This window comes from Embiotoca jacksoni, unplaced genomic scaffold, assembly GCF_022577435.1.
Source record: "Embiotoca jacksoni isolate LCO1_2020_lvr unplaced genomic scaffold, fEmbJac1.0.p SCAF_11, whole genome shotgun sequence".
Lineage (NCBI taxonomy): Eukaryota > Metazoa > Chordata > Actinopteri > Embiotocidae > Embiotoca > Embiotoca jacksoni.
Window position 1 is genome coordinate 17336131 of NW_027185241.1, and position 21764 is coordinate 17357894.

Consider the following 21764-nt stretch of genomic DNA (forward strand, 5'->3'; position numbering starts at 1 on the left):
TTAAACTCAGAATATGCTAGGGAATAAATTCAGTGCGAGGCACTAAGACGGTCAATGCATCGCATTAAATTCAACTGCAAAGCACAACACTTCTTTTTAAAAGATAATTCCTTGCAGCCAATGCTAGCTTGGGTTTCAAATCACTGAGCTCCCCTTTTGGGGAAAAGTGAGGTCACCATCCCTTTGGAAAAATCCCATTTGATCACTTGTATGTGCCGTCACATTCTTTCTGATGCTATCCAAAGCTTGTGACCAGTAGGTGGACAAAGATCAACCAACAAATCAAATGCTTAGCTTTGTTGTTCAGTTGTATCTGTACCATTGCAGGGACCTGACTCTCACTCAACCCCACCAACCATTTCAACCTCACTAATGGGAAACCCTCAAGAAATCCAGCACTGCTGCACTTTAGGCAGCTTTTAGCTGGATGGAAAAAGCCAAGATTTTCTGAGAGAGAGTCAAAGCTCAAATCCATTGAAAGCCAAACACGCTGCTTGAATCGGTGTAGTACTCGCCAATATGGAGTACCAACACATTCGATTTCTACTCAGCTTGTTAGTTGTAAGTATTCATGGTGTAGTTACTGGGAGAGATAAACAGGCCCGTTTCTTGTTCAAACAGCCTCCAAATGAGGCAAAAGTGGGAAACTGTATGTGTGTATAGTTTACTTTGAAAATCAGCCTAAGTGGTCCATACATAGCCCAACAGCTATCTGGTGGGAAGTTGTTGGTGATTTGTGCACATAAAATACTGCATTACTTAGTAATGTGTTGAATTAATATTATTACTTTTACAGTCATGTGAACTGAGAGGGATTAAATATTGAAATTCAGTCACTGATGGACATTTTCCTTTCTGCGTTTGTAGAGGATATTTAATTAATTAGCGACACCAGTGCGGCCTTCACATTTTTAACATTTTCACCATCTTTACATTTGATTTTTTTGCTTTAAGTCTTATTAAATACCTTTTTTTTTTACTTCTCCGAGATCATTTTTTGAGAACCAAGGTACAGTTACATTTCACTGTACCAAGACTCTTCATTTTTTTTGTATGGTATACTTTATATTCAGGTACATTATACTAACTGAATCCATACATCAATCCATTAGTGTTGATTTAAATTACCAAGTATGAATTGTCCTATTGAATATGTGAGAGAGATGAGATTTCCAACCCAGACAGACAGAACAGTGAAGGGGAATCAAGTCTCCTCTTGTCAGAGTTGAAGTGTTTTTCTTGTGTCACCACCGTCCTAACATTAAACAGAAGTGGCAGGGACAGAGGCGACGCTCTATAGGCAGATTTTTTTTTTTTAAATTCTAACAAAGTGGCTTCAGGGTGGATCCATCCTTTACTGCCTTTAAATCATATAAAAACGAAGCAGTAATTTTTCTGCAGCCAACTGAAAACCACTGGCTTTCTGCTCTTATTTCCCTGCTGTACTTCTTTGTCGACCACAGCCGAGGAGGACTGTGTGCAGAACAAAGGTTGTGTAGTGGAAGGAACTCTGTTGCATCTACTGGTCTGGTGTACAACAGGGGTGTCTCTTAATACTTTGGCCTGCACTGCTTTAGAGTTCAGATTTGGCCAGATTATATCCACATCTGGGATGTCTCAGAAATGGCTGCAGCCGTCTCCGAAGTGGAGGTTTGACGGGCCGGGGGAGCGTGAGTGTGTGAAGAGCAGCCAGGGGAGGACAGGGATAACAAGCCTGTTGGAGTCCACCACATCCAAATAGAAGGTGGCAACCCCCTCACCCCTCCACCCCCACCCTCACCCGAAGCCTCAGAAAGGTCAGGCTTTGATAATGAAATAGATCTGCAAAACCTTGTGGGAATACACATGTAGAAACACGTAATGCCGGCATTTAAGAGATACAAATTCCTCGGCACCAACTGGGAATTTTCAATATTCATATTTCAGATTGTATTTAAATAGCTTCTCAGGATTTTTCCTTCAGAGATGAGTTTCTATATGATTTTGTGCAAACTCCTCTGAAGAGGATGTATTTCTATAATTTTCAGTAAAGCTGCACTCACCCAAAGATGTGACTGTGACAGACCATGGGTTACATTTGGTTTGAGTTCAGCTCACTCACAAAAAATAAAAGCAAATTGTTCTCGAACCAAGTTTTTTCTTTTTTTCATATATATTTGACCGTACAAAAGTCCAAATTAATTACTTGTACTTTACATAATTGTTTCAATTTTTCCACTTTTGCTCCAATATATTCTTAAATATTGTACATTTTACACAGTTGCATTTACCTGACAGCTGTAGCCATTTTTAGTATTTCTGTATTTTGGATATAAAATATATGATGAGCTTGTAAAATATATAAAATAGTTTAGTTGTAATATGTAAGGTGAGATACAGGACCAGGTATTTTGCTATTTTCAGTACCATTTGCAAATAATACTCATACCTTTACTAATTGCAGGAGGTGATTGTGTAACAGTGTTTCATATTCTTTTCTAAAGTTCTTCCATTCAAGTTCCAAATTACTTCACTTTAAATCGAGTAACTAAAACCAGTAACTTTAGATGCCCCTTATTTGTGCACCAGTGTTGGCAGAACTGGTTTCAGACACTGAAAATATTCTACCGATCTAATAGCTTTCCTCAAACTGGAGTCTTACATAATTTTTTTTATTTTTTTATGATTCGTGTGACTTTTAATTAATTTCGTGTTGTTTTGTTTGCTGGTTGTGAATGTGTATTGTTCTGTTGGTCTTCCTTCGAAGGGGTCTTTATCTCAATGACATTTTAGGATTAGATCAAATTTAAAGTAATTTTTCAAATTGAATTGTAGTGTGGAGGTCCTATTTTTAACTTTTTCCTCGATCACCAGCAGAATGTCGAAAAATGTTCACTTGATGAAATGGGTTTTATCAATTTAACCACGTAACAGACAGGAACCAACACTGTCACTTCCGTTATTTATTTATTTGTTTATTTTAAACAATGAGGAACAGAAAAAGACATTGCTGTCAGCTGTATTAACGTTGTTCTTCATGGCAACAGGCCGGTCGGACTGAGCATCAATATGGATTTATTGACGCTCCATAACTCGAGGATTTCCACTCAGTTAGAAGGCCTGCAAAAATATTTAATTCTAATATTTACAAAAATATTTATTGATTAATGCTGATCAGTTCAACTTCTGTCAAATAGACCTGTAATCGTTTTTTACGTGGAAATATTTGGGTGGGTTAGAGAACTGTCACCACGTGGACATAGAGAACCAAACAACTTTTATTTTGGATGTTTTAAATTAAATTTATTCAAAAACCAACGACTCAATTGACAGGAGTAAAATATTGTCCTCCCAGACAATATCACTTATAAACAAACATACAACACTTCTCCACTGAAATGTGAAATATCATAATTTACAACTTCTTTACATAACTGCAATCAATACATCTTCTTTCTCTAGAAATAATTCCTTAAATAAACTGGACGCTGCTGGCTGCTTCTTTAAGAGCAGCATGCCTCGGCAAGAAAGTGCAAATTTAGTGTGGTACTCAGTGAGGCGCAAATAGGTGTGTGTGTGTGTGGGGGGGGGGGGGGGGGGGGGGGGGGGGGGGGTTTCATTATAATAGTGTTTGCAGCAGTTTTGTGGAGATGAAATGCCCATTGCTGTTTTTAAAGTGCAACCGACCGTTTAGAGGGGAATATGGGGATTTTATTCACAATAAAAATAAAATAAAATGCGAAAGAATCGCGGTTTTTTTTTTTTAAGCTCATAATTTCCCAGAATGTGTTCATATCTAGTCTGATGGAATGTAGTGCTTTTATATCATTTTAGGGGGGGGGGGGGGGGGGGGGTATGACTTTAGTTAAATAGCTTGTAAAATCCCTTATCCTCTCTCAGGGGTAGACATATTACAAAAGATAGTGTTACCTTTTCCCACTGCAAACAATATCTAACTTAAAACGTCGTTTAGTCTCATATTCAGCCATGACAGCTTTTGTTTTTGTTCTGAGGTTGGATCATTGTTTTTCTTGTGGGTTTTGTAGAAATGTCTTTTTGAAACGCAGCAAATGAAGACAATTTCTCCGTTTGCATCAAAAAGAATCTGAAAACAATTGTGGTGATTTGCTTTTTTGAAACAAATTAAAATGTCTGCAACATAACCGGCTGACTAGCTCATTTGTTATTATTATTTTTGTTTTATGGTGAACGTCCCAAAACGCAAAGGCCACATTTGTTTTCTTTTTACTCATCGGGAAAAAGTGTTCTTGAGCAAGACACTGAACGTTTTACTTTCAATTACTGATACTGAGAATATGAATCATATTTCTTTATGTCAACGTCTTTTTTGTCTGAATATATTTTTGAAAAGCTTTTTTTGGAGGCCATATAACAATATTGTGAATCATGATTTCGTTCAGAGATTTTGGGTCTAAAATTTAAAAAAATGCAAGACTTCATACAATACTAAATGACACGTTTTGCTGTGTATAGCGTTTAAAGACAATGAGCAGTCTCTGTTGACATGAAAACATCTCAGTCATTGTTCTTGTTCGACTCCTGGTCGCTCTGGTCGTCGGTGAAGCACACGTCCACGTCGCTGTCGTTGTCGCTCTTTTGCTCCGCGTCCTCAAACAGGCCGCCCGGTTTGTCTTCCAGCTTCTTGACGGTCTGTCCGGGGTGTCTGGACTTGACGTGCCTCTCCAGGTCCCGCCTCCGCACCAGCACCTTCCCGCAGAAGTCGCACCTGTAGGGCGTGTTCCCCTCGGCGTGGAGCCGGATGTGTTTGTTCAGGTTGCTGGGGTCTCCGAAGGGCCTGAAGCACACCTTGCACTTGAGCGGCTTGTAACCTGTGTGAGTCCTCATGTGGATTTTCAGGCCGTATTTCCTCGAGTACAGCTTGCCGCAGTAGAGACAAAGGTGTCCCTTTTTGGGTTTCCCTGACCCGGCGTTGCTGGCGCTCCCAGCGGGCATGGAGTCCAGCCTCGTCCGGTTCTTCTCCGCGGCGATTTCAGACAGCTGTTGTGTATGCATAGCGATCTCCCGGTCAATGTTTGTGATTGAGCCCAAGTCTTGGCTCAGTGAAGGCGCGCCAAAGTAGGACATGGACTCTGGGTACTTGAGGAGGTTGCTGAAGTGGAATTTCAGCGGATAGTAGGGTGAGCTATACAAAAGCTCCCCATTGTAGACAGTAAAGGGCATCAGAGGGATGTTACAGTCTCCACCGTAAGTCTTGACGCCGTCAAAGTGAGGGAGAGAGAACCTTTCAAAATGGAGTCCTGGGGGCATCTGGGGGTAGCGGGACGGAGACAGGCCGGAATGCATCCGACTCTCTACGTGCTTAAAAGCTGAGGTCTCCTCCACGTGAGGCAGCAGCGGGAAACCTCGGATAGCGTTTGTGCACGGCACCATCGGAGATGTGGAGTCCATAATTGCAGGTGCACACTTGGGAGGGTGGCTCCCTCCTCCGTTTAGGCCCTCGCCCACGTTGCGAATTGGTTTCATGTTCCCTATGAGTTTGCTGAATCCGAGGCCGCTCAGCTTCCCGTTGGCCTCCTCTCTGGAGGTGTCTGCGCCCGGGACTTTGGAGACGCCGGTTGGTTTGAAGGCAGAGCGCACGCCCGGGTGGAAGCCCATGCTGCTCAACACCGAGGATGTGGTTCCCAGGCCGAGGAGGTGTCCCTGGTTTCTGGCGGAGGTAACGCTCATGTCAAGGGCCCTGTCCTGCTCCTCAGAGGTGCTTTTCTTTGTCAGCGTTTTGTTTAAAAACGGCGAGGACGACACTGTCCGCCTGCCAGAGTCCGATATGGAGGAGTTACTGTGACCGCTCCTCGGAGAGGTGGAGGTGTTGGGAATGTCTCCAGATTTTGGTGACCTGCTGAAGGTCTCGGTGCCTCTGGCCTGCTCACTGCTCACAAACCCCCGCCCGTTGCTCAGAGCGCAGTGGAAGTGGACGTGGGCCTTGAGTGTGTTCGGGTATTTGAATATTCTCCAACAGTACCAGCAGATGTAACGCTCCTCACCTGTAGAGACAAAACACGAACATTACATTAATAATGAGACAAACATGGATCAATAAGTCATGCAACACTCCGTGAAGCATGAGAATACATTGAAATTAGCACTTTATTTATTTTTTTTTAGCGTAAAACGCCGGGTTCGTGCGTAAAATGTAAATAACAGTTCCGGTGACCTGTAGAAAAAAAAGACCTGTGAGCACCACACAGACAAGTAACCTCCCACCCCTAACATACACACACATACACAGAGAATATGTATTAAAAAAAAAAAAAAAAAAAATTAAAACATAATTATTCCGTAATTCACAGTTTCATTGGAAATAAGGGACTCTCATATTTAAACGGACCGATGTCCTTTAATAACAGGTTGTCATCAGTCACTGCTGCACATCACTTGCAATTTAAAATCAGGCCAAATTGATACGATCCGTGTTCTAAGATGTGGTGCCAAATGGTAACAGACACATGGAGCCATCCCAATGACCCCCAGTCGGGCACTCAGAGGTTAATATAGATGTAATGATTTTGTAATCCTCATACTGGCCGTTGTTTATGCTCACCATCTAAAGGCCAAACGCCCTGCCCAATCTGGCGCTCAGAAACCAATGCATTGAATGCGGGACTTTTGCTCTCTGCGCTCTTTCTCGTGGAAGTGACAGCAGCTGCTGCTTGAAATCGCAAGTCTCCAGAAACAATGGTGCTGGCCCATCTGTTGACGCCTAATAATGGGAGGGAGCGTATGTTCAGGAGCGCACACGGTGTGTTGGGCCGGAGAATCAGGGCAATATACACCCCACATAAAAGTTAGCATTCATTAGGCCACAATACCTTAACGCACCCACCTAATTTACCGTGAAGCACTTGTTTTTGAATTTATTTGCTTTTGAATACATGAATATTAATGACCCGATGACATTTGTTAACCTCCGTCTCGCGACTGAATCACCAGCCTCTTCTTCTTCACGCTCGCCGAGACTCGTCAGTATCTGCTTTTAATTGCTTTTTTTATTCTGGTTAATGCACCGTAATTACTTCATCACAATTCGATTTTTTTTTTTCTATCAAAGCTTAAGAAACTATTATTTGAAGCTGCGCGGTTTTGCTTTACAAATCATTAATAATCCCTCACAGTTCGAAAAAAAAATATTACAAAAAAAAAAAAAATCAACGTCTGTTGAGGGAAATTCCTGCAAATAATCTGTTGATAATCTTTTTAATAAACGGATTAGTTCCTGCTCAGATGCTGTTTTACCAAGATTAGACATTAATCCCCAAGCGCAAACACCAAATGATCTTCACAACCCAAACAAATGGATTAAAAGTCCGAACATAGACTGATGACAAAACTCACTCAAACAAGAAATCATCAAATAGAAACTGATATCTCTGCTAATTAATATTCAGATTTTACTTTAGTGCTTTAATTTTGCTTTATGTTTTATTTATTTTCTTGTCAATTAGATTTAATTTGTAAAAAAAAATATCAAGTCAAATTATATTTTCAGTTCGAGCTGTTGTCCACTGTTTTGTCTTCATCAGTTCTTCATCACTTTCAAACGGATCAACGCCGCTGCAGTTCAAACTCTTTCCGACCTGAAATATTTCCATATCCTTCAGGTAATTTCATTATTTTCTTTCTCCCCAAACGAAATTATTCTAAAATGTATTTTATTTTTTTAACGAAAACTCTTTTGCAGAATAAATTATTCATTTATTTACATGTATATACATAAATAAATAAAAAGCCTAAATAGGCTGCCTGAGGAAAAAACAAAAACAACATCCAATTGATTTCCATCTCTGCGCAATGAAGCAGGGCCATCACGGGTATTGGCAGTCATTTAACTGTCATCTCTCTGTGTGAAGCGGGGGGGCCACAGTTGGTATTTGTTGCATCACATAAAAATTAAAAGTAAAATAGAAGTAGAAAAATGAAAAATAATTTGAGATAAAACCGCTCTTGTTATTATTATTATTAGAAATAATTGAAAATATGAAATGCTCCACATCATCATTCCCACCGGGTTTTTTTTTTGTTGTTGTTTTTTTTTTTATCCACAAGCGCTCACAGACCGTTAAACTTCCCCCACCCTGCACCATTATTAGCAGTCTCATTTACCTTTCTCGTCGTGCGTGGGGGTGGCCGTGGTGGGGATGTCGTACCACTGGGCCAGAGCGTTGGAGTACCAGACACTGAGCTCCTCTCCTGCTTGGATTTCTCTCAGCACGCGGTAAAAAATCTCCAAATAGAAACATGGGGAAAAAAACGACTTTAACTGACGTATTCAAATACAACGAAAGAAAAGTGACATTGAGAAACTTCACGAGGCCTGACTAGTGTGATGTGATGGGAAGGGGGAGCATTCACCTGTCCGCCAGGTAAGTCCGACACAGCCTCCAGGTTTTGCTCTTGACTGTTCCTAGCGGCGCGGATGAATCCGATCCAGTCTGGCACGGGACAGCCTGACTCATCCACGAACTCCCCCCTCACGAGGCGGATCTGAGCCAGAGAAGGAAACATGATGATGGGAATATGAACACTAAAGGCTCCCCAGACAAACAAAAACAAGCACATGCTTAAATGAACACCGGAATGAACAGCTGCCTCTTTCAAATACGTTTTACACTTTCCCCTCTGAACCTGTTTACTCAGCCTTTATTTTGTGTTTATATTTATTTATTTGTTCATTTATGTTTTACTTATCAAATATTCTGGCAAGTATGATCACCATATGACTGTGTTTTATCTGTATAGTACCTGGAGGTGCTGCGGCCACGCATGACCAAAACGCGCTTAATGTGTCTTTATCCGCTCTGCTGATAATTTACTAAAGAGAATGACACACGGGCCTAATTGAGTTGATATGAGAAACGAATTTGAGGAGTGTCAGAGCGTTTCTAAACTGTTCAAGGACATTAAAGATCGAAGCGTGACATTTGACACAGAGATTGCACCTGATGATCGTCGGCAGCCCCGGGGCCACGCATTTAGACGCATCAATCACACGCGCTGACAGCTTCAACAATAACAGGGTGCAGTTATAGATGCACTTATGGAGACACAACTTGTTCGATCCTGTGCGTGTAAAAATAAATGTTTGCATGTTGGATTTGTTAAATTTCGTTTTTTATTATTAGCCTTTTTTTTTCCTTCTACTTTTTTTTTTTTTTTGGCGGTTCTAAACTTTAAATATCAAATTTTGCACCACGCTGCAGGTAATCTAAATAATCCCTGTCCTATAACATGAATGGAAATTGTTCAGTTCGATCTTTTAGCACGTTTGTTGTTATAAATATTTTTTTCTTGGCCTCGGGATGCGGCTGCAGCCTCAGTGGCATCTTTCTGTGGCCGGATTACATTAAAATTAAACGGCTCATCGGGATAACAGGCCCGCCAGGCAGTGAAATGTGAGGCGGCTGAGGGCATGAAATCCCACACAGCAGACCCGGGCCGCCCATTAGGCCGGTTAAGTAGAAGCACAGACTGACAAGTCGGCCACTAATGGAGCTCAATTATTTCTAACTTGACAGGCCACACCAATTAATAACTCAGGGCCCGATGGAGTTTGACAGTGCAGCTTTGAAAATCCAAATCCAGATAATGTATTTGTATTATTATTGCACCTGCATGTATTTAAAAAGATTCCAAAGTAATGGGTTCAATAAGAGACGTACACTTTTCTTTGGGGAAAAAAAAAGGGTTAAATGCATTTAAAATAGTTCAAATTCCTAACGTGGTTTCGGAATAACTGAATTCATAATGAAAACATAGAAGTTAACAAATTTAGTTAATCAAACTAAATGCACCATCACTTTTAAAATATTTCAAAATAAGACGCATTTTTCAGCTTTTTAAAAACATAAAATCATCCCATAATTTCTAGGCAAACGTTTTGTTTTTAGTTTGAATATCCTAAACTTACTTTTTTCTTGGGTCCAACTTCCTTACGGTCCGACACGTACTTCCCCAGTTTGAAGATGCCCGGTACCGGTCCTAGCCGGAGCCCGGCCGGGATGCTGCAGTCCGCAAACACACTGACGGTGGTGGACGCCCGGGTGGCTTGCATGGCGTGGGGTGAGATCAGAACCATGAAGACTGATGGAGTCCGAGTGGGAGAGCGCGCAGGGAAGAGGAGGAAGAGGAGGAGGAAGAGAGGATGAGGACAGGCCGATATCCGCCCTCGAAGTGACGCGGTGGCGTTATGCTCTCCGGCTTTTCTAGTGAAGGAGCAGGGGAAGGTAGCGCCCCCCCCCCCCCATACACCCTCCCACCCCCCTTCCCTCGCGCTCCACCCTCCAGCCTCCACCCGACCTCTCTATCTGAGGATGCAAGTGTGTGAGTGTGTGCAGCCACGGGAAGAGGGGAGGGTGTTGCAGAGAGGTGATGCTGTGCTATAAGGTAGTTTAAAGGGGGAGAAGAGGGGAGGAGGGGGTCCTGAGTTTGCAGCAGCAGTGCGTGTGTGTGTGTGTGTGTGTGTGTGTGTGTGTGTGTGTGTGTGTGTGTGTGTGTGTGTGTGTGTGTGTGTGTGTGTGTGAATGAGTGTGAGAGAGTTGGGCTCTCTCAGCAGCTGTGCAGAGAGGGAAAACGGGCCGGCCTGGTCACATGGAGACTTTCCCTCACCCCACCGCATAATGAATTGCTCCAAAACGGTCAAGAGACACAAAGGGCCAGGCGACCTTCCCATCCCCGAAATCCAATTTGTCAAGGGCAGAGAAAAGAGGGTGCAGAATCAAAGGTCCAGAGCGGCCATTAATCCTCAGCATGTGGCTTTGTCCTCCAGACAGTTCCGATATTTTAACTGACAAATCCACTGTATAATTTATCCATAAATCCTCACCCTTTTCCATTCTTCCCTTTCACGCAGGTTTTTTGGAAAACAGTGGCTACTTTAAATCTACTTGGCTGGCAGTCTTTAGGTTTCGGACACTTCAAAGGGCTTTCTTCTCCCTCCTCCTTTGTGGCCGTAGTTTAACAAAAGGAGCAGGAAAGTTTAGAGGACTTGTTAACTTCTATTGACTCTCGGCGTGTGCCGGGTTGAGATCAGGCAGGTACTGAAAAGGGGGAACCAGCAGCAGGAGAGAGAGAGAGAGAAAATAATCATCACCATCTTCCCAGGGCACACACACACACACACACACACACACACACACACTAAGACACACATACACACTTGTGGGTTTCTTGTCTCATCTTGCAGTATTCAACACACGTTTATTCTTCTTGGAAAAAAGGAAAAAAAACACAAAATCATTGTATAATATATTTTTTTATAAATGCATAATTCATATTTAATTTATATTTCTTTTTTAGATTTAAAATTAATAACCAAAAACTTTATTAATAGTAGGCAAAAATTACAACAGCAGCAGTCATCTTTATGTTATGTTGCCAATTTGAGGAGAAAAACATGTCAACATTTTTTTATTTGATATTGTCTCTATAAGTTTATGATCAGATAGAAAAAAAGTCATATTGATTGAAGGTGTTTGACTGATTGATTTAAGTGAAATGATTGACAGATTGATTGATTAATTAATTGGGGGATTGTTGGATTTGCAGGGTTTTTTAAATTATTATTATTATAACTAGTGCCCTATGAACAGCATGTATCTCCAGAAGTTTGCATAAGTGCAGAAAGGCAGCCCTGCATTGTTTTAAGTTTTGGGCCAGTTTTCTGGTTGTATAATGGCTTTTTGTTTTTGTAACTTCAGAAGTCAAAGGAGGGGGATCATTTCACCTGCTCATGTATCTGAAAGATATTCATATAAATTAAACTGTAGGCTGTCAATAGCTAATGCAATCAGTCAAATGCAAAGCGGGATCTTTATTGGATTCATGACATTAGACCAACTCTAACACCGTTCATATTAATTACATATTACATATAGGCTATGTTACTTCAGATCACATCAACAACAACAGAACCTACATTCCCCACATATTTGAGGCTCCATGATATTCCAGTGATGGGAGATATGAGAGAAAACTGCAGGATGAGGCTTCTGTGCAGCAGGTTGTTTCAAGTCATTGGAGGCTTTTGATGCTGTGGTGATGAGTCTGAACAGAGAAAGAGAAGAAGAACCTGTGGACGATCAGTCCAGACCATGAACATGTTGACCTCTGACCTCTCCACTGTGACCTCTGTGTGTGTGTGTGTGTGTGTGTGTGTGTGTGTGTGTGTGTGTGTGTGTCTGAATCTGAATCATGGCACGTTGCTTACAATTTGTGAGTCAGAAATCTCCCTGGAACAAGTAGTTATGATAAACATTTGAGAAAAATTAAAGGTAGCACACCTGTATATGTTATTTGATGAACTTTCAAAATAAAAGAATGAATCAAACAAGAATAAAGGAGTTTAAAACAAAAAAGAAAATACAAATCAGTTAAAATGAACGCATTCATTATTTTTTGGAAGACTTATGTTTCCCCAAAGAAACATTAAACAATTCAGGTACTAAAAATCTCTCTCTCTCTCTCTCTCTCTCTCTCTCTCTCTCTCTCTCTCTCTCTCTCTCTCTCTCTCTCTGCAGGCATCCCATGTTGCTCCTCTCACTCCCTCTCTTGCCTCTCTCGTCCCAGCGCTCCTCCACAGTCCGCCCAAAGAGCCTGAACGACACGCGAACAATCTCATCAATAGGCGCAATGTTTGCGCCCGGCTGTGCGGAGGGGTTATTTATTAACGCCTCGCCATTCGCGACTGGTTCCCATCCACCCCTGCGCTGCTTTAAAGTCCCGCACTTCTCCACAGTGAAATTAATTATTCTCAGAGGAAAGGAGGGGAGGGAGGGAGGGGGGGGTAAATAAGAGAGGCGAAGACGTTTCCTTTCTGTTTGCGGAGAAGTCCCCGCTCCACTGTGCGCTCTGAAGCCCTGAAGAGCGAAGTGAAAAGGCTCGGTGCCAGAATGAAGGCAGTGTTGGAAGCAAATGGGATGGAAAATTAAATGAAATTAAATGGCTTGACCGGCGGTATTGTCCCTCCTCCTTTAGAAAAAAGAAAAAAGAAAAGACACATTAATTACATGCTTGGATCTTTATTCCGGGACAATATTGCGGAGTCAATCAACAGCATTCCGCAAGTGCGCTTCTCTTAAACCAACGCCTCATCTCTTTAGTGAACTTAAATAACGACCTGAGAAGAATCGGAGCTTGGAAAAGGAGGGAGACGTTTTTATGGGCGGCTCTGCCTGACTCTTGCCAGCCTTTTTTGGATTTTAACTGTCTAAACGGTGGGGCTCTCTGATTTAACTGGTTGGCCATTAATGAGCCATGAATATAGAGGAACAACCTGTCAGCAAAGCAACGCGGTAAATACAGAGAGCAATGCCCCACCAGGGATCTCCATTCATGCGCCCTGACTATACTTCAGGGGTGCCAAGGGTTCACCACCACCTCTCCTGGACTGGTTTCAATGGCCTACCATTTAAGAGCCCTCCGAGCTCGAAGAAAACACATTTTTTATGTCGACCCATAAACTTTGTTTGGGTCTATTCAGCAGAGCCCAATCATTGTCCCACTTAGCAATGTGGCCTATTTCTCACAGATTCCCACGTTTTAGAAATGACTTTGTGTTTGTCTAGATCCATTTATTTCTCTTCCTCCTGTACCTCTCACATCATTTGGTCACACTTCTTTTAATCAAAAAAAGGAAACTTAAATCCTCATGCTTGTGGTTTTCTGTGAAACAATAAGAACTTATTATTATTCCTTTCAGATCTGAGCCCGGGAGAAAAAAAAAGCCTTAGAGAGGCCTGTTTATCTTGTTCTGGCTTCTCTTTTCTTTATTTTAAAACAACCCCCAGTCATATTCAAGGTATTTTACTCTCTGAGAATTGTGGGGAAAGATGCAAGCTGCACCGTGACCAGCTGCCTTGATGCGGGTGGGACATTAGCGAGGCGTTTGAATAGTAATTATGCTTGTATGGGACTCCCACCAGATGACATGATTGGGATTTTAACCCAGACTAATATTCAAATTCGCATTAGAGAGGAGCAGAATAAACGGCACCTGATTCAACGCTGTTCATGCGTGATTTCATTCCAAACGCTTTCTCTCTTTTTTCCCCCCGCGAAGTGGGCTGCACCGTTTTGGTATTCAAAGTCTCAACAAAGTTTTTGCGTCGGGCTTTTTCAGGCCACATTTCCCTGACTTAAACTCACTTTGTCTCGCATGAGGAGGCGCGGATAAAAGCGTGTGAAGTTGCGTGAATTGATATGTTTCGGTGTACCTTATAAATTCATACCTTTTCTCACTCGAGCGCCTCAGAAAGAAAGTGTCAGTCAGGCCGATTCTCTCTGCTGTCCAACGCATTTAGCAGGAGATCTATTTGAGGAGTTCATTCCTAAGCAAATGTATGCAGGCAGGGCTGTGCGTGAATGGAGCAGCGTGTCAGCCGACCCTAATTGGGATTTAGCCACCCAAAGCATATGCACAAAGTGACAGAAAATCACAGATTCCAAAGAAAGTCACAACTTTTGCCCTTCTTGGTGAATATAAGGAGGTCTTTCCCGCGGCTCGAAGAGAAACTGCATTTTTCTTATAGGATGAAGGTTAGTGACCCATTTGGCGAAACGGGTTGTTTCTGCGAACTAAAAGTGTGAGCAAAACAACTATAATGGCAAAGAGCACGTTTAAAGACATGCAACCTTGACTTGCCTGTGTGGTTGAATATGACGAGATGTTGTAGTCATGGTTATTATCTGAACAACTGTGTGAATAATTTAATAGCTTTGCTCCGTTTAATTTATATTTTAAAATAGTAAAAATGTATAATTTTTTGAACGGGATTTTGTCTTTTTTTTCTGGTCATATTGCAATAATAATAATAATAATAATGGTCATTTTTTTATATATATATAAATTTCCGTTTCCTTTTTTATTTTCAGAATTTTTTTTATTTTGAAAGGATGTATTTTGCCACGTCATTGATTGTGACAGTGAATGTAGCATTATGTATGAAATTTAAAACATTTTGCGTTTTATTTATTTAATTAAGACACACTCGCCTTTTCCATTGCGTCAGTTTGAAGACGAAGCACCATGGAGAGCTCCGCGGTCCACACGAGACACAGACACAGACACAGACGCGCACTCCTTTGCCTTTTAATTATATCGTTAGTAAATTCCATCCCTTCATAATGCCGAGATGAACGTCTCATTTAACCCCCTGGACTTAAACTTTAACGTAAAGCTGCTTGTTTATACCTCTTTCAGGTCGGGTGCACATTTGTAATTCGCCGTTGTAAAATGTAATCTGATGATAGGAGCGTCTCGCGGCTCCTCATTATATCTCCGATTGACAGTTCTGGGTTCAAACTAATTGTCTCCAGAGAGCTCGGGTGGGATGAGCTTGTGGAAATGATGTCCGGGACAAATATTGATTATTTTAATGTGAAGTCTCTGCATAACAATCACACAAATTATTTAATATTGCAGTGATAGGGTTTCAAGATTTTGGTCCAAGGGAGATGCAATGGCTTAACAATAAAGTGGATTTGAGGTGATTATAATTTCTTGTTTTTAATTTGTTTTTGCTTGATTTTCCTTTTTTTTTTTTTTTTTTTTTTTTTTTACTTGAATGGCAACAGTGAATTTGTGTAATTGTAGTTGAAAAACAAGTTGTATCTGTATTGAAATGTGACTGAATCATATTTATTATATTTATTTCTGACTAACCTAATTTTATTAATTTCTTTTCTATTACTCATTTAAATACCCCACAGATACTCAGAGTAGGTGATGCTTTTGTGTTGTTGCATATTTTATATTTCAAGTTCCTTTGTCAAAATTAAATGGTGTCACCTATAGAGTATAATCCAGCTGAATAGTTGTCTAAAATTGGAATAAAATAGTGCAAGAGAAGCTAGAAATATTAAATAAACAAAAATCTTGAACAAAAGCAAAACACTTCAAAGTTCCACTGTATTCAGTGAACTGAAAGCTTTTCTTCATGCAATGATCTTTTGTTGACTTCAGTTAGATGTGTCCTATTATAATAATAATGGCACAGTAATATTATTGCTGCCATAACGGCACTGGTCCTGCTCCGGCCTTTGTTGCAGTTTCTGTCAGAGGATCGGTGTGTAGCATGTCTCCACTCTTTGCCCCAGAGCAGGACACTGATTGTGTTTGGCATCTGCTGGCCAGATCCAATCTCTCCCAATCAGCAGCAGGAGGAAAAGGTGTGGATGTGGATGGAATGAGGACAGGAAACGGCTGTGTGCCGTCACTGTGCTGCAGGACAAAATTTGACAGACGGATTTTCTTAGCCCCCCAGAAAGTGTCAGAGCTACCACCTCGGCCCTCAGGTGACTCTATCCCTCTCTCTCTTGCTGTTCCCTCCCAAATTTCCTTTAGCTTTTTTCATTCTTTATCATTTCAAGCCAAAGCCGTGAGCATATGCAACATCTCTCTCAGCTGAGCAAAAATGGACTTTTACCAGCATGAAAATAGTATCTGGTCACATTCCCTGCCCTCAAACAACCCCCCCACCCCCACCCCCACCCCTCCCCCAAATGACATCAAATAAAAGAAAGACAGTGTAATTGAATGCTGATAGCTTTATTTGCAGCAAGTAGGGGGAGTGTAGGCAAACAAAAGTTGAGAGAAGATGTTGAGTGTTCCTGGTGAGGCATATTGTAACCCTATGATCTGAAGGTTTCACTCTGAAGCAAAGGGTCATTCATGGTCCTCTTGTCCAGGGCAAAGGCCGAAGGTCAGTGTCCAGACATGGGGCTTGGTCAGTGCAAAGCTCACAGGGGCGTGGAGGTTTAAGGAAGAGAAGAGGTCACTTGGGAATTCATGTTTCTTATTCTTCGTCAGAGTCATCGGCAGCACCGGTGATGGTGTAGGTCTGTTCTTGGTGGTCCATCTCGAGCACATCATCCTCATTTTTAACGGTTCTGTAGGGGTGGAAAAAAAAGGACAGGGCTGAAGTGAAGAAAAGATCACTTCATTTAGGTAAGCTAGCACTAACCCTAACTCTGTCACCAAGCAGATTAAAACAGTTGAAGTCATTACCTCTTATTTAAGGGCATGTTTGGTTATACGTTCTGAGACTGAATGCTGCAATTAAAAGAAGCTCTGCTCCAAAAAATATAAAAGATACCCAATGGTACCTTTACCTAATGAGTACCGTCCTTCGCTCCGTCAGCTCCACAGCCTGCTCTGCAAAAGCATCGGTGTTGCCATCATATCCATCGGATCCATATCCAATTCCGCCACCACTCATGTCACCCTTTTCTCCACCTATTTTCCTCAGTCCACCTGCACCTGACAGAGCAAGACCTGCATCATCACCGCCTTTACCCTCAATACCTCCAGTGCCTCCAGGACCCATGCCACCAACTTTACTTCCATCTCCACTAATTCCTCCACCAACTCCATCCCCCTTCCCTTCACCTACACCACCATATCCTGCACCAAATCCGTTGGCAGTACCGCCCACGCCACCTACACCGGCAGCGTCACCACCTGCACCCATTCCAACACCAGCGACACTGCTGTCACCCGTGCCGCCAGCACTGAATCCCAAGTTTCCCACACCTCCAGCTCCAGTTCCCAAACCTCTGGCATCAGTACCTAAAGCTCCAACAGCTTTACCTACACCACCAGCACCAGTACCCACTCCCCCAACACCAGTATCAATGCCTCCATAATCCAAACCGTCAGCACCCACTCCTCCACTGCCACGACCAGTTCCAACACCTCCGCCTACACCCCCCGCTCCCAATCCATGACCACCAGTCATGTCGGCCCCACCTGCCCTACCAGCAGGACTGTTCCTGTCATTGATACCTTCAGCACCCATTCTTCCAGTCAGGCCTCCGGTGCCTGGACCGTCTCCCATAACGCCTCCAACCATGCCCCCACCCATTCCTAATCCAAACCCCATGCCTCCAACACCTCCACTACTACCGCCAATCAATCCGCCACCCATTCCACCTACACCGCCCATGCCTCCTCCGCTGAAGCTCATCCCAGCATCAGTGGTGCTCATGCTGCAGCTGGTAAGTGACAAGGTTTGCATCATGCCAGAGAGCCGCAGGTCCTCTCCCTCAATCAGTTTTCTGCAAAGAAAACCAACAAAATGATCATTTTTATCACTATTAATTCCAATACATGTCAATAAGTCAGTTATCAGGTAGTTTGTCCTTTACCTGTAAGTAGTGATCTCAATCTCCAGAGCCATCTTGATATTCAGAAGATCCTGGTATTCACGCAGGTGCAGTGCAATTTTCTCCTTGGTGGATTTCAGCTCAAGCTGCAGGGCCTCAATCCGAGCCTATTAGGTGAACAGAGTTATGAAATGAATGTGCTGTTGTGGTGGCTTTGTGTGTGCATGCGTGAAAGTGAAAGTATGTCTTCATGACTGACTCTGGTGTGATCAGGTGTGCACCCTGGGACAACACGAGCACAGTGTTTACCTGCAGGTCTTCCAGTTCCTTCCTGTACTTTTCTTGTGTCTCTCGGATCTGAACTTCAAGAGCTTCGTTCTTGGTTCTCAGGGTGTCCAAGTCGCGTTCTTTGTTTTGGATCTGGGATTATTTTAGCATGATTATAGGCATTCTGTATGAATTCTCGATCAGTCTTGATTTTGTAATTTACTTTTCATACTCACATCCTTTTTGGCACCTGCGATTTCTTCTCGAACACTTCGAACCTTATCAACGTGCCTTGTGGTCTTTTGGGTTAGATCTTCAAACTTGTTTTTATACCATGAATCCATTTCCTAACAATGAAGACAGTAAAATTGGCACTGATATAGATTTGATAAACACAGAGGACTGTATACTTTTATCATATGACAATTGTATTTGTGTGTGTGAGTGTTACCTGGAGATTTTTGGCTGCAATATCATCATACTGGGTTTGAATTTGTTTCAAGGCAGCGGCCAGATCAGGCAGAGTAAATGCACTTTCAGCTGAGGCGTGAGCTGAATAGATCTGTTTCATGAGCTCATCGATTTCCTAGACAAAAAGAGATCTTTAGTACCATCAAAAAAATAAATAAACTAAATATGTAATTCTTACATGAGGATGTTATCCACCTGCTGATGGATCCGTTTTAGGAATTCAATTTCAACTTCCAGCTGCTCCAGTTTCTTTTCCAAGGTTATGCGTGAGGAAGTGGCTTTGTCGACATCCTGAGGAACACACACAATCATTATCATGTGTGTTTATGCCTGATGATTATTTTGAAGGAGATGTACATGGAAGAGATATCGGCTAATTAATGGCACCCACTGGACGGAAGGCTTCGATGTCTAACTCAGCTTTCTTCCTCAGCTCCACTGCCTCCTCATATTTGATTTTGATTGCCTCAAGTTGAGCAGCTGTGGACTCCTTAGCCACGAAGGAAAGGTCCTGAAAACCAAGAAGCCATAAGTAACATGCTTGTCTATTAGATTTGAAGGTGAGTACCAGGGTGTGTGCAAAATGTAGATCAGCCTCTTTTGCATTTCATATTTTATTGTCATTCGTGTGTGTGTGTGTGTGTGTGTGTGTGTGTGTGTGTGTGTGTGTGTGTGTGTGTATGTGTGTGTATGTGTGTGTGTGCGTGTGTGTCTGTGTGTGTGTCTTGAAACGCATAATCAAGTCATTTCCCGTGTGCATAAAACGTAGCCGATGATGGCTGTACTCCATGAAACCTAAACAGACTGAGGCACCTCTCCAATTGCCTGCCAGAAATAAGCCCGTTACCAGGTAAAGAACCTCGTAAACACCAAGTTGACGTCTTGTATAGTTGCTTGGCTGAATCCTCTGCAGATTGGTCAGGTGTTAACTTCATGCCCTATTGAGTCTCTGAATTGTAAAAAAAAGGAAACAGGAGGCATGCAACTTGGAGAATTCTGTCTCACCCGCTGAACTCTCATCTGGTCAGCAATCTTTTTCAGCTCCTTCAGTTGTTCCTCATACAGCAGGCGCAGACCTGTTGGCTTCTGAAACCGGTTCTGGTACGCCTCGATCTCTGTTTCCAATAACTTGTTCTGCTGCTCGAGTGATCGGACCTGTGAGCACACAAAAACACGTCCTGAACCAGACACCACAATGTGCTGCCTGTCTGTGTGCTCATAGTGGTAAGAATAAGATACCCTCATTTTCTAAGGAGCATTTTTAGCCTGGTGTGACGATTGCATCTCACTGTGCCTTACCTTATTAATGTATACAGCCAGTCTGTCATTGAGGACAACCATCTCCTGCCTCTCGCTTGTGCGGGTGTTGAGAAAGTCATGGTTTTCAGCGGCAGCTACGTCCAGGTCTATGGCAGGCTCCCCACTAGGCCCAACACACACCATGGCTCCTGCACTCACACTGAAAACACACACTGATACACATTAACAGGAGAGCCTGAACAACATCACAAATTTGATGCAGTAGGAGATGCATATAGGAGTAAATGATCTTTCAACTGTCCTTATGAATCTGAGAGCTTACCCTGCTCCGACCATGCGAGACCTGCGTGCAGCAGAGACGGTCCTTCGCCCCACTGAGTCCACACACATGCTGCTGGCCCTGGCTCTGGAGGAGTAGCCGGTGGAGGCATGACGGGCCTCTCTCCTGGTGGGGGATGGGCTGGACACCCTGACCTGGTAGGACAAGCTGCTGCTGTCCTCAAAGTGACGGCGATAGGACGAGATCCTCTCCGGGCTGCGGCTCATGGCAGCTGTGTCTGTGTCGTCTCCGGTTGTCTGAAGGGAGATACTCAAGTTCTCTGTGGTTAACTTCTTTGCTTCACCTTCCTTTTTTGCACTCCCTGATTGTCAGCCCTGTCTCTGGTTTTATAGCCCCCATTGCCAGTCATACATCTGCTCAGTACATGACAGTCCAGTTAATGAGCAAACACCTGTGGAATCTCGAACCTCTGCACCAAAGCAGGCTTGACCTGCTGCTCAGATATCTGTCAGCAGCTTGTGAGGAGCAGAGCTAGTGGCTGAGATCATACATCTGCCACCAAAATACAGATCGTGATCATGTGTCAGTCTCCCTTTTATCAAATTCAAAATGTCTAAGTTACAGCACATCCACCACCTCAGTGTCCGGCACTGGGCAGCAGACAGACAAGCAGGCAGGCAGGAGGCAGGATCCAGTCATTCGGTGCAGCCAGTAGGTGCAGCTGTGATGTGATCTGCTCTGATGGGATGAAGGACTTTAATTGAATGCTAAGCAGAAGCTGGAGGGTGACCTGATGAGGCCGCGGCCTCAGAGGAACAAAGAGCCGTGGCAAGATTTGACATAAATTAGTACTTATTAGTCTGGTCTGTTTTCAACATATTAAAACTGGAGTATGCAGAGAAAAGAAAATGGAATTAAGTGCTTCAGAGGGAAAATAAGGAGGCAGAAGAGAAGGAGGGGGGGATTATAGTCTGGAGTTTACGGTTGATATGGCACAGTGATAAGAGGGCACAAAGCAGTGGTCCGGCCTGTTCAGGGCGATTCTTCATTGACGCCTGCAGGGTCACTTGGTCAGGGGTCAGACAGGGCTGCACTTTACTATTAATAGGGACCACCAGCAACATTAATCTTTACATAAAAATACTCAGATTCCATAGAAAACCAAAGAATACCACCAAAACATAGATTGCTACCCGTCCAAAGTCCTGATGATAAATGTTTTAGCACTTTTAAAATGTAAAATCCAGCTTTTAAAATTCTTTTATTTATCGTTCCCTTTGAGAACATGTCTTAATGGCTTAAATAAGCATCTATTCCTTTCCATTGACCTCATCTTGCAGCAGCGTGGGACTTCAGGGAGGAGGTGGAATTT

General features: G+C 42.7%; 2 protein-coding genes across 2 annotated transcripts; both read right to left on the reverse strand.

The window, feature by feature from the left end:
* Positions 1–4515: 4515 nt before the first annotated feature.
* Positions 4516–10090, reverse strand: prdm13 (PR domain containing 13). The gene is made up of 4 exons (XM_069140348.1): positions 9923–10090; positions 8368–8499; positions 8119–8239; positions 4516–6002 (listed from the first exon to the last, which is right to left on the reverse strand). The coding sequence occupies exons 1-4, from the start codon at positions 10088–10090 to the stop codon at positions 4516–4518; spliced, it is 1908 nt and encodes a 635-aa protein (XP_068996449.1).
* Positions 10091–16805: 6715 nt separating this feature from the next.
* LOC138192741 (glial fibrillary acidic protein) lies at positions 16806–20658 on the reverse strand. Its single transcript, XM_069140362.1, has 12 exons — positions 20435–20658; positions 20152–20305; positions 19858–20007; positions 19244–19363; positions 19048–19143; positions 18833–18967; positions 18618–18728; positions 18424–18534; positions 18157–18281; positions 17450–18066; positions 17122–17164; positions 16806–16899 (listed from the first exon to the last, which is right to left on the reverse strand). The coding sequence occupies exons 1-12, from the start codon at positions 20656–20658 to the stop codon at positions 16806–16808; spliced, it is 1980 nt and encodes a 659-aa protein (XP_068996463.1).
* Positions 20659–21764: the final 1106 nt, after the last annotated feature.

Bases quoted from the DNA above. Each gene is read 5' to 3' on its own strand.
- LOC138192741 (XM_069140362.1), bottom strand. From the start codon at position 20,658: ATGAGCCGCAGCCCGGAGAGGATCTCGTCCTATCGCCGTCACTTTGAG. The intron at 20,008-20,151 runs GTAAGGCACAGT...GTGTGCTCACAG, and splicing joins TGGCTGTATACATTAATAAG to GTCCGATCACTCGAGCAGCA. The intron at 18,535-18,617 runs GTGAGTATGAAA...AAATAATCCCAG, and splicing joins TCGCAGGTGCCAAAAAGGAT to ATCCAAAACAAAGAACGCGA.
- prdm13 (XM_069140348.1), bottom strand. From the start codon at position 10,090: ATGGTTCTGATCTCACCCCACGCCATGCAAGCCACCCGGGCGTCCACC. The intron at 8,500-9,922 runs GTAAGTTTAGGA...TCTCTGGCTCAG, and splicing joins AAGTTGGACCCAAGAAAAAA to ATCCGCCTCGTGAGGGGGGA. The intron at 6,003-8,118 runs GTAAATGAGACT...TTGTCTCTACAG, and splicing joins CCCCACGCACGACGAGAAAG to GTGAGGAGCGTTACATCTGC.